Source organism: Bufo gargarizans, chromosome 2, assembly GCF_014858855.1.
Source record: "Bufo gargarizans isolate SCDJY-AF-19 chromosome 2, ASM1485885v1, whole genome shotgun sequence".
Taxonomy (NCBI): Eukaryota; Metazoa; Chordata; class Amphibia; order Anura; family Bufonidae; genus Bufo; species Bufo gargarizans.
In genome coordinates, this window is record NC_058081.1 from 55,544,979 (window position 1) to 55,557,263 (window position 12,285).

Genomic DNA, 12,285 nt, shown 5'->3' on the forward strand with positions numbered 1-12,285 from the left:
TTATTTATTTGTTATAGGGAAAACATAAGAGGTCACATTTCAGCATCGCTCCCGTCTCTGGATAACGTCAGAAAGCAGCTGTTCCCACAACACTTCTGATCTTGGCAGCGTCATGAGAAGTTAGAGCCTGATCTTGTGCCCCCTGTCTATGCCCACTTAGAGGGAGGGAAGGGGGGTAAGATGGGGAACAGACTGTGGTGGTGGATGAATGAAAGAAACCACTCAGAAAAAACAAAGGGCATGACTAGGTGTCTAAACCAGATACAGCAGCAATCTTATATTCTGCTACCGCTGGATAATAATCAAGCCCGTAAGAGCAGGATGAATGGATTTAATATAGAGAAGCATGGAAGTTTGAAACAGGACAGATAGCTGAGTGCAGAACTATAAAACAGGACAGATAGCTGAGTGCAGAACTATAAAACAGAACAGGCAGCTGAGTGCAGAACTATAAAACAGAACAGGCAGCTGAGTTCAGAAAACAGGACAGCTAGCTGAGTGTAGAAGTATAAAACAGGACAGGTAGCTGAGTGCAGAGCTATAAAGCAAGACAGGCAGCTAAATGGAGAGCTATAAAACAGGACAGGTAGCTAAGTGTAGAAATATAAAAAAGGACAGGTGGCCGAGCGAAGAATTATTAAACAGGGCAGGCAGCTGAGTGTAAAAATACTAAACAGGACAGGTAGATGGGTGTAGAACAGATTAGAATAGAACTAGAAAGTAGGACAGGTACAGAACATAAAATTATGAAGTAAGCCAACTAGAAAGTACGGTAGTATATGTGAATTAGCATAGGACTATGATACAGGACATGTAGATGAGCACAGATAATGTCACCGGACAGGTAGATGATTGCAGACAGGATGAGTAGTTGATTGTAGTGCTAAGATGCAGGACAGATAGGTCAGGTTGTTCAGTGTAGATGTAATAATGTCAGGTGGTAACAGGACAGGAGGCTTCTCCACCGATATCCCTCACTGCTTCCCCTTCTTCTTCTTGGGACGGGTCTTTCTCTTGGTCTTCGACTCTATGATTTGTTGAGACTGTTTCTTCAGACTGGCCCGGGTCACCACGTCCCCTTCGTCCTCTCCACTGTCCTCATCATCTGGAGGAAAGACATATGTTAATAGCCAGCGAGCCTCAGTTATATGAGCGTCCATATCCCCAGACCTCCCAGCTTACCCTCAAATGTATCCTGCTTGGCCAGTGCCGGCAGCGGGATCCGAACGTTAAATGCTGGGAGTTTGCCCTCGATGGAAGCCTGAAACTGGAGACAATAGGTTATTGTGCAATTCTCCACAGTATGCGAAGACACTGCAACCCCACACACATAGCAGTCACAGCCCGTGGACAAAAGTGGAGCTTTTTCTGGAAAAAAAAATACCTTTTAGGCCTCATGACCATATGTATGGCTCCCCAAAACATGGATACTGGTTGTGTGTGCCCCGCAGTTTCCCGCTCCGCACATCCTGCCCTATTGTAGCAATACCTATTCTAGTTCACAATATGGACAAGAATAGGACATGTTCTATATTTTTTGTGGAGCCGCGTAATGGACCTATGGATGCAGACCGTGCACAGTGTGCTGTCTGCATCTTTTGCGGCCCCATAGAAATTATGTGCCTGCATCTGATACGCAAAAAAATGGCATTGTACAAACTCTTCAACTTACGTCCTCTTCCTCCATCTGCCTTAGGATCTCTCCAATGTTTTGCCCATCTAACTCCTCCAAGAGTTTCTGCAGCTTCTGATCGGTGGTGTCCATGGCATCCAGGACATACTCATCTAACTGAGGAGACAGATCCTTTGCTGGAAAATGGCTCCTGGGCTGATAAGAGAATATAGCTGTAGGCATCATTGCTTTTTCTAAAAACTGTCCTTACCTCCGACAGACTGCACCTCCGTATGAACCGAGTACTCACCACCTTGATGTGCTGCACTTTGGTGGCTAAGTGCTCCACTCCGGATTTTGCTTCCACCAAGATTTTGGTCATTTTCTCCAGTTCCTCCTTATATTTGTCTCGTCTCTTCTCTTCCTTATGTAGATGAGCTTGGAGCTCTTCTAAAACCTGTTGACCACTGTGGTTGTGGAAGGTATGACAGGACTAGTAAGGATTGTGTATGAGATGGACATCTCTAGTCACGTTATGGAACTGTTGTTCTTCACGAGTAGAGCAATATAGGGGACATAGCTGCCGGCAAAACAAGCATCTGGCAGGAAGCATCGGGTAGTGGAGGGGCCCAAACTTACCTTATTGTGAAGACGTATAGCAGCCTTCCCCAAGTAGTCCACCAATGTATGCAGTGGGTTAAAAGATGGAGCTGGAGGATATAGTAGGAATTCTATAACCAGCAGTGTGGGTGAAGGAAACAGACAACTACTGCAGAGTAGTTGACTTTTGTTTGCCACTCTGAGGGGTTTTAGTTGTTTTGACAGCCATCAAAAGGGTCCCTGGACAACAAGCTGGTTACATTGAGCCCTGCTTTATGGACTATGCTGATAACATGGGGGTGATCGAAGTTGAATTGAACCATTACCCAATTGAAATGCAAAATGACATTGGGTTGTGCCAGAGCTGGGCTTTGCTCCTGTCTTGACCCAACTACCCTAACAGTGCATTTCAACGAGTTGTTTTTATTTTATCATTTATTATTGTGGGAGTACCCCTTTAACCAGAGAACCACGTCTGAAGTGGGTAGGTACCTGGATAGCTTGGCTTCCCCTGAATACTTGAGCTCCTGGAAGGCATCCTGCAATCTCTCCTTTTCCTCTTTATGCCTCACCAAGGTCCGCTCATTCTCACTCTTCAGCTCCTCCAAGTGTTTGTGCGTCTCTCCCTGAGCAATGAAGCGTCTCACCACTTCCTGATTATATGAGAATACAGGGAAAGAATGGTTAACAGCTGCCTCAGACCAGACTACGACTCTCAGCCGCCCTAGTGAACTATTACAGGCTGCCCATTAAATGATTGGGCAACCATGGTTGGGTTGTGCCCACCAGAGTAGGAGATGGAACAACTCCTTTAAGCCCCTCAGATTATTTCCTGCCATCCATCTCCAACCTCGCTCACCTGTGTATCTGTCACCCCCGTGGCCTCCTTTATCCTCTGAAAAGCCTCCTGATAGGAATGGATGGCCTTTTCCTCCTCGTGTCCATTAGATACCAGCTGGATGTCGATAGGTGCATCCTCTCCAGGCAAAGTCACACGCTGAGCCTAAAAAGTCAATGGTGGCGACAGTGTTAGTTTTGTTATCCTGACAATACGTTTGATGGTGAAGAGAAAATCACCTTTAAAACCATTAGGTGGACGTACAGAAATCTGGGGCCAGATTTAGATCTGTGAGGCGCCACCACAAGGGGGAGCTTCTCATACATATACCGAACATAATAATATAATGTGCAGTTAGGGCCTAAGTTCTCCCTAGTGGATGAACTTGGTTCCTCTGCTGTATCTGTAGCACCACTGAGGGCAGGAAATGTCTCACCAATGTCAGTTTTGATATAATCCTGTAGTGATGTGCAAATGGCTACTCACCCTTCGTTCTGCTCGCTCAGCATACATGCGTCTCTCCTCAGCCTGACGCTTGTATTCCTGCAGGATCCGCTCCCTCTCCCTGCGCTCGCGGTGAAATTCCTCCTCCTGGCGCTGAAGTTCGGCCTGTAATTAGGACATAATGCCAATCAATTCAGCTGTAACTATCCCCAAGACAAGGACTGGAGATGACCTGCCAGCTGAGGGTACGTTTCAAGAGGTGGGTGGTGCAGAACCCTATATGGCGGTGGCTCTGTGGCAACCGTGCAGCTTATAGTTTGCAAAGGGGTCTGCTCTGTGTATAATTATAAAGATATATTACGTCATAGCTTACATTGTACCCCCCTCCACCTACCCGGGCCATATCCCTTGACATCACCGCATCCTTGTTCATCGTCTGAAGTTCCTTCAATTCATTCCTCTGGCGGAGGATCTCAGCCTCCAGTAGATCCAGCTGTGACTGAAACGTTAGGCTTTCCTCCTGCAGTGACAATGACGAGTAATGTAAACTTCGAGACCTGCAGACACAACATACAGCAGAGCGGTGAACAGGGCGCTCTCATACGTCACCTGCATATGGTCCTTCAGCTTCTGGTACACGCTGTATATGTGTTCTGACTCTTGTAACTTCAGCTGGGCTTTTTCCAGTCGATTTTCCAATAGGCGCAGGGTCTGTAGAGAGAGAATTTGGGGTTAAAAGCTGGGTATTGCAGGTAGAGGAGAATATAAGTGTATATCACTAAAAAATCAATAATAGTTCACAAAATAACCGTCTGTGTCACTGAATTCTGTATCACAGCGCAAGGTTTACTCAATTATATTCTGGGCCACAAAAAGTCAGGACAGGCCTATAGTGTAATGGTAAATATACTACCTACCACGCAGAGCATCTGGGGTTTAAATCCCACCAAAGACCCGTAAAATAATTTATTACAGGACAGGTCTTTATGGTAATGGTAAATATCCTGTCTACCATACAGATGGTCTGGGGTTCAAATCCCACCACAGATCTGCAAACTAATTTATTACAGGACAGGTCTATAGTGTAATAGTAAATATTCTGCCTACCATACAGAGGGTCTCAGGTTCAAATCCCACCACAGACCTGCAAAACTATTTATTACAGGACAAAAAAAAGTGTCAAACAATCCAGCCGTCCGAATGTCCCTCACAAAGACGTATAAGTGAGTTTTTTTTACTCCCTACTTTTCCGGAGCCATACCTTTTTTGTTTATTTTTCTGTCTACGGCTTGTTTTTTTTTGCAGGACAAGTTGTACTTTCTAATGGCACCATTTAATATCACATACAATGTAGTGGGAAGCTGGGATTTTTTTTTAAAATGGGGTGGAACTGAAAAGAAAATCTACGCAATTTCGCCACAGTATTACGGGTTTCATCTCTATGGAGTTCCCCATGCGGTAAAACAGACCTGTTCCCTCCATTCTGCAGGTCTGGATTAGTGTTGAGCGAACTTGTGTTTTCAAGTTCGGCGTACAAGGTTCGGGTTATCTAAGAATTCCGCTACCACGGACCATAACTTATAGTCCGTAGTAGCGGAATCCATAGCGGAATTCTTTGATAACCCGAACCTTGTACGCCGAACTTGAAACCACAAGTTCGCTCTCAACACTAATCAGGACGATTACGGCGATACCACCAGTTAGTTTTTCTTGTGTTTTAAAACTATTAAAAACAAAATTAAAACTTTGATAAAAATATTTTTTTTCTTTGCATTGCTATATTAAGACCCTCATAACTTTTTTGTAGTTACGTCTACGGAGCTGTGTGAGGATTAATTTTTTTGGTGGGTGATCTGTAATTTTTATTGATACTATTGTGGGGTGCATGTGACTTTTTGATAACTTATTAGTTTTAGTTTGGGGGGGGGTGTAATGACGCACCAAATTGGCCATTTTTTCATTACGATAAATATTTTTATATTTGAATAGTTCAGGCATTTTGGAGGGCGACGATATCCATGTAATTTTTTAATTATTACTTTTAGCATGCAATTGTCTGATTGCTTCTCCCATTTACCATTGCAGCCTACAGGAGAGTCACTATGTTATTATCGAGCTCTGTCACAGCTAGGGTTGTCACGATGGCAAAATTTTGATTCGATTTCGATACCATAAAAAGTATTGCAATATTCGATACCATTCGATACACCCAAAAAGCCACGCGCATTCCGCATTTTATGGAACGTCCAGCCCATAATCGAACAGCCCTATCTTATTTTTTGAGGGGACAAGGTGGCAAAAAAATGGCGAATTGCGCGTTTTTTTTTTTTTCTGTTATGGCGTTCACCGCATGGAAGATTTTTTAAAATATTTTAATAGTGCGCACTTTTTCGGGCGTGGCAATAACTACCGGTAATATGTTTATTTTTTTATTGTTTATATATTATATATTTAAAATTGGGAAAGGGGCCAATTTAAACTTTTAGTATTTAGGTGTGTTTTTTTTTTACTTACTATTTCCCCCCTTAGGGGCTAGAACCTGGGATATTTTCATCCCTTGTCCTATTCACCCTGATAGAGCTCTATTAGGGTGAATAGGGCCTCACACTCTCCCTGCTGCCCTGTGCACACAGCAGCAGGGAGGTTACCATGGCAGCCAAGGCACAGCAGCAGGGAGGTTACCATGGCAGCCAAGGCTTCAGTAGCGTCCTGGCTGCCATGGTAACTGATCGTAGCACCAGGATTACACAGCTGGGGCTCTGATCAGAAGCTGCCACTGCACCACCAATGAGGAGGAGGGGAGGGGGGACCCTGTGGCCACTGCCACCAATGAATAGAACAATGTGGGGGGAGCGCCTGTGGCCACTGCGCCACCAATTATTATAATAGTTATAAATTTGGGGGAGGGGGGCACACTGCGCCACTAATGATTATAATAGTTATAAATTTGGGGGAGGGGGGCACACTGCGCCACCAATAAATATAATTAACACATTAATTTAAGTGTAGATGGCGGGTGCTGGCAGCGGTATCACATACCCGGTACCCGCCCTCTATGACACGATTCTGCGATCCCCGGCAATTAACCCCTCAGGTGCAGCACCTGATACCACTGCCGGCACCCGCTGCCTACACTTAAATTAATTTGTTAGTTGTATTAATTGGTGGCGCAGTGGCCACAGTCCCTCCCCTCCTCCGCAGTGCTATCAGGCCATTGGTGGAAGCAGCACAGGGGGAGGGAGGGACTGCCTGTGCTGCTGAGGAGAACATGGCACCTGCGGAGAGCAGTGCGTGCCATGTTCTCTAACAAATACTAGGCAGCGCAGCCTAGTATCGTTAAATATTAAGACCCGGTATCGTATCGATCCAGGTCTAAAAGTATCTTTTGGGTATCGAAACTTCTATACCCGATGCAACTCTAGTCACAGGCAGCTTACTGTGTAAGGGGGCTGAGTAGTCACAGACCAGTAAGAGTGCCTGCGCTGACCCCTGTTTACCACCGAAAGTGGACCTGTCAGTGTAAGAACTGGACCATGGGGCAATGGAAGAAGGCAGCCTGGTTTGACAACTCAACATTTACATCATGTGGATGGCCGGGAAGAGATGGCACCAGGATGCACTATGGGAAGTAGACAAGCCAGCGATGGAGTGTGATGCTCTGAAACTTCGGATCCTGACATCATGTGGATGTAACACGTACCCCCTGCCTAAACAATGTACAGAAAAGTACTCCCTTCATGGCCGCGGTGCCCCCTAATGGCAGTGGTCTCGTTCAGCAAGATGATTCTCCCTCTAACCTGCAAACATTGTTCAGGAATGAGGAACATGACAAAAAGATCTAGGAGATGTCTAGTCTCCGAATTCCCCAGATCTCAATCTGATCGCCCTCTGTGGAATGTTGTGGAAAAACAAGTCCTATGTATGGAGGTCACAACGAGCAACTTCCAGGATCTGCTGCTAACATCTAGTGCTAGATGTCAAAGGACACCTTCAGAGGTCTCGTGGAGTCCATGGCTCGATTGGTCAGGACTGTTTTGGTGGCACCTACACAATGGTTTTAAGGTCATGGCTGATCAGAATATGTATCCCGTGATACCTTATAGTCCAGATTGTGTCACAGAATGTCATTTTGTGAACTTAGAACATAGTTTCACATTTCTGTGCTGACAAAACACCAGTGTTGCAACATATAGTAAAGTGCACACAGCCCCCTATACAGGAGAGGATAGTGAGGAGAGTAGTAGTTATCTTTTGCAGCAGAATCACAGGAGACATGTGAATATTGGATTACATTTTTTTTTTTTTACAAATGAGAAATATTTAACCTGCTGAGGAGTTTCCTCCTGTTCTGTGGCTTCACTCTGTGGGTGAAACAAGTAAGACATGAAGAGACACAATATACCATATGACCGCAGAAGCTGACCCTTCCATTACACTCTTAGTACGTGGCCTAATGGAGTCATTCTGTGACAAATTTACCCTACCGGATGTCAGACCCCCACCGTTCAGATACTGATGACCTATCCAGAGGGTCGGTCATCAGTATAAAAGTCTTGGAAAAGCCTTTTAAGTTATGATTCTGGGAAATCCTGGGTACAGCGGTACAGTGGGTGCTGTGATGGCCGGCATATGGATTGTTTTCTAGCTTTCCCAAGAACATACTAAGACTGAAACAGGGAAAACTAAGGCCGTATGTGTTTTGCAGATACCGGCTGTGTGCATGCCGCCATTTTTTTCACTTCTGTAGAAATGTCCTATCCTAAAAAAATTTGCAGGCTGCAGAACGGACATACGGATGCGGACTGCACATGGGGTGCTGTCCGCATGGGTGTGTGCATGAGGCCAAAAAGACTAAGGGGATGTCCACACAGTGGTTTAGGCTGCCAGAATTTTGGTTGGACCCCATGCCAAAATTGCAGCAGTGGCCGTGTGGATTCTGCTTCCCATGGTTTTCAATAGGAGGCAGCGCTGCAGTTTAAAGGTGACATGTCCATTCTTGGCATGGTGTCGGGACATACACCGCATTAGGTGTCTGCAGTGAAAAACGGTTGCATAAACAGCATCGAAATCCACGGTGTGAACATAACCTAAGGGGAAAGCTAGGTCACATACGTCTGAGTGTGCCTACTGTACAACCCTAGCATGGTGTCTGGGTTGCTGTGTGCCACTTCCGCCATCTTGCTCTTTACAACCAACCTTATTCCTGCCCTGCCCACAGGCCGACCCTAAGAAAATAAGACTGGAAGGCAATTACCTGTTCCTCCTGTGCCACCCCACCATCTTTCTCCTGCTTGTCTTCCTCACCAGCAGCATTTTGCTTGTATAAAGTCTGCAGTTCCTCCAAGCGTTTCCTCCGAATGTCTGTATGGTGTCGTAAGGCATTGAGACGCTTGATCTTGTCGCAGAGCTTCTGGTCCATCAGCTGAACAGCAGCCTGCGAAAGATAATTCTGAATAAAAACCGCCACCTGCAAATGTCTGTCCTTGCTTAGTCCTCTCCTGTCATGCTGGCTAATAACCAACATGGCTGCAATCACAGCTCCGACCAAGCTTGGCAAGTCTGCTATGGGACAAACCATGTCATCAGTCAATATATTAAGGCCACCAATATGGCTGCCATCACAGTGGTGAAAAGCCAGCTCTGGCTCTGTTCACATTCTGACCATTCATGGTGGACATTGGTGTCTTGGAAAGCTGAGTTTCAATCATTGTGATGTCTGTGTGGCCCCTTTGAGGGGCAAGCTATAGTTTTTATGGATACCATTTTCGAATATGACTTTTGATAATTTTTTGGGAAGCAGGACGACAATTCTGCCATTGACGTTCACCACACGGGTTAAAGCAAGTCTGTCACCACCACAGACCATTTCTAACTGTTAGCAACGCCCTTTCGCTTACCTAATGTACTTTCTAAATACACCTTTATGCCCTGATCCCTTGTCTTTTGGCCCCCGAAAAACTGTCTTTTATAAATATGCAAATGAACATAAAATAGCCCAAGGGGCTGTAGTCATCACCAAAGAAGCCCAGCCCGTCCCTTAAGAATGGAGTCCCGCTCCTCCGCTCCTCCCCTCCTCTTCTTCTCTCCACCTCCTACCCTCTTCGATGTCACCATACCTCTGGCAGGCGCATGTCTGCTCCTGTGCCCTCTGTAGCCAGCGGCCTTATCCACTGAACTGCACATGCGCTGCAAAACATGGCTACCTTACTGTGCAATCTGCATGTTTCTCACTCCCATCACTAGAAATGACCATTCTTGATGCAATATGGACATTGCGGAACAGACATACAGAGGCAGACAGCACACAGATGGCATCCATGTTCTGTTTGTTTTGGGGCTTTTTTTTGCGGACTGTAGGAAGGCGCAAGGGTCCGTCATTGACATAAGGTATGTGTCACCGAGATTCCTGGCCTCGGTGAGGTAAGAGCCGGTAATTTTGTGTGTCAGCTGCAGCTAGTGCTGACTGACACTGTTGGTTATTTAGTGTGGCTGTAAAGCCGATCCGGGCCGGCTCTTACTGGGAGCAGCCAAAGTGCAGGGTGGGTGACTGCTCCCCACGTTCCAGGCCAGGTCTTGGTTTGGGCTACAAAACACAGGCAGCACTGTCAGGTGGTAGGAATTTACTCCTCTCTGACAGTGCAGCTCTGTCAGTCTCTGTGTTGAGACCTGACAGTTTGGGCCTGGGTAAAGGCCTGCTACCTTGTTGGCGTGAGAGCAGGTGGTTTCTGCTATGTCCAAGGACTTCTGCATTGCTGCATGGTGTGAACCAACACCAGACTCAAGGTGACTGTTTTCCTTGAAACTGACTTTTTGTTTTGCTTATCCTTATGTGTGAATAAACACCAAACCGTTTAAGTTAAAGACGTTGTTGTTGCCTCTATACTGCGTCCGCAAGCCTGTCTACCAGAGCAAATCCCCACAGGACCCATGGAAATGAATCAGTATGTGTCCGATCCGCAAAAAAGGTGCGGATCGGACACGTATGCAGATTTCAGTTATGTGCATGAGGCCTTACCACCATAATTCGGGACAGGGGTTGTCCAGGATTTTAATACTGCTGAGTCTGACACCCCGCACCTCTGGCGATCAGCTGTTTTATAGCTCCGACTCCAAAAATACACAGCTCCATCCATTGTGTAGTGGACGGAGCTGGAAACTGCAGCGCTGTTCACAATCATTCAGTGGGACAGCGCTATAGGTACCAGCTCAATCCACTACACAATGTACAAAGCTTTGTGGTTCCACTGATTACTTATGGCGCCACAGACCACAATCCAAACAGCTGATCAGCTGGGTTGTGGGGTGCCGGACTCCTGCCAATCTGATACTGATGGCCAATCCTGAGGATAGCCCATCAGTACTGAAATTCTAGACAACCCCTTTAAAGCCCCGCCTTGGGGCTCGGCTCCTTTGGTTTTACAGGAACCTGGAAGACGTCTGAGTGACAACACTGGATCACACAGGACAATGACGATCTGATGTTGTCACTCAACACCTGTATAAACCTTTGCTATGCAACACACCGGGCAAGTTTTAGCAGAAATCTTATTATAAAGGAAGGCAGAAGACTACCTACAACACTACCTACAGACTTCAGCACTTCAGGTAGGTTTTCCCATGGGGAACTCAGGTTCTCACTGGAGTTTCCCTTTAAATGAACATGAACTATAACATGAATAAACACATAGCCACTTACCTGTCCACTTTTGCTCCTCATGGCTGCCCTCTCCACCACATGACTATGAAAAGCCTCCTTAATCACCTTCTCATCACCCTGAGGAACACACAGTGAGAAAATGGATGAATTTAGAGACAATACTGCCCCATAAATTACCACTAGTGACGTCACTATGCCAACTCAGAAAATTCAGGTGAAAGCTACACTTTTCAGTGAATAATCTAAGCAAGCGCTAAGCATGCTGGGAAGTACCTGTCACCGCCAGTTCTGTGAGAAGGTCTGGCAGACGTTCTTCTCTACCTCTTGTTCTTTGTTTTGGTTTCACTTTGTCATCTCCTTTCCTTCTGCCAGGTGTCACTTATTTAGACTAATTGTCTTCCTTTATATTCCCTCCCATACTGCCTCACTTTGCGGTTTATACTACTTCCTGGATAAAGTGTTCACTGCTGGAGGCGGCTGCTGCTGCTGCTGGTTGCTCAGATAAGTCTTTGGCTTGATTCTAGGTGACCCTGACTCTGTCCGTATTAAGTGCAGGGAGACGGTGGTCGTGTCCTCTTAGGCTGGGTTCACACCCGAGCGTTTTACAGCGCGTTCCTACGCGCTGTAAAACGCTCAACAAGGAGAAACCAATGATTCCCTATGGGAATGGTTCTCACCTGGGCGTTTTACAGCGCGTACAATCGCGCTGTAAAACGCCCGACGCCCCAAGAAGTACATGAGCTTCTTTGGGGCATCTTGTCGGGCGTTCCCGTACATAGACTTCAGCGGGAACGCGCGACAATGGGCGTTCGCTTGTCTCTGTATGCGCGATTGCAAGCGCCCGTACAATCGCGCATACAGAGCGTACGTTCAAGTACGCTTAGGTCTGAACCCAGTGTTAGGGTTTTATAGGGCTCACCTATATGCTCCTTAGTTTGGGATCAAGCCAGTCGGTCGTTTATTTATTAGTTCCAGCTATCTGCAACTTCATCTGTGACAGTACCTGGATGGAGGTGACCATGTTGGATCTCCATGCTCTTGAGGGGACCAATGGTGGTCACCTGTGGAGTTGCAAGCACCGAGAATTTTTTACCCAGTGCCCCCGACCCTCAGGTGATCATCAAAGTCAAATGT

General features: G+C 46.2%; 1 protein-coding gene across 2 annotated transcripts in view; it reads right to left on the reverse strand.

Moving 5' to 3' along the window:
* Positions 1-12,285, reverse strand: part of ODAD3 (outer dynein arm docking complex subunit 3) — a 17,213-nt gene continuing 4,928 nt past the window's right edge. For both annotated transcript variants that reach the window (XM_044278965.1, XM_044278967.1), the window contains 12 exons: positions 11,191-11,268; positions 8,749-8,928; positions 7,820-7,855; positions 4,104-4,205; positions 3,889-4,014; positions 3,537-3,659; positions 3,072-3,215; positions 2,705-2,865; positions 1,923-2,079; positions 1,673-1,828; positions 1,183-1,267; positions 1-1,105 (listed from right to left, as the gene is read on the reverse strand). In XM_044278965.1, coding sequence (XP_044134900.1) covers positions 975-1,105; positions 1,183-1,267; positions 1,673-1,828; positions 1,923-2,079; positions 2,705-2,865; positions 3,072-3,215; positions 3,537-3,659; positions 3,889-4,014; positions 4,104-4,205; positions 7,820-7,855; positions 8,749-8,928; positions 11,191-11,268 — 1,479 coding nt within the window. In that variant the 3' untranslated portion in view covers positions 1-974. The remainder of the gene's footprint in view (positions 1,106-1,182; positions 1,268-1,672; positions 1,829-1,922; positions 2,080-2,704; positions 2,866-3,071; positions 3,216-3,536; positions 3,660-3,888; positions 4,015-4,103; positions 4,206-7,819; positions 7,856-8,748; positions 8,929-11,190; positions 11,269-12,285) is intronic.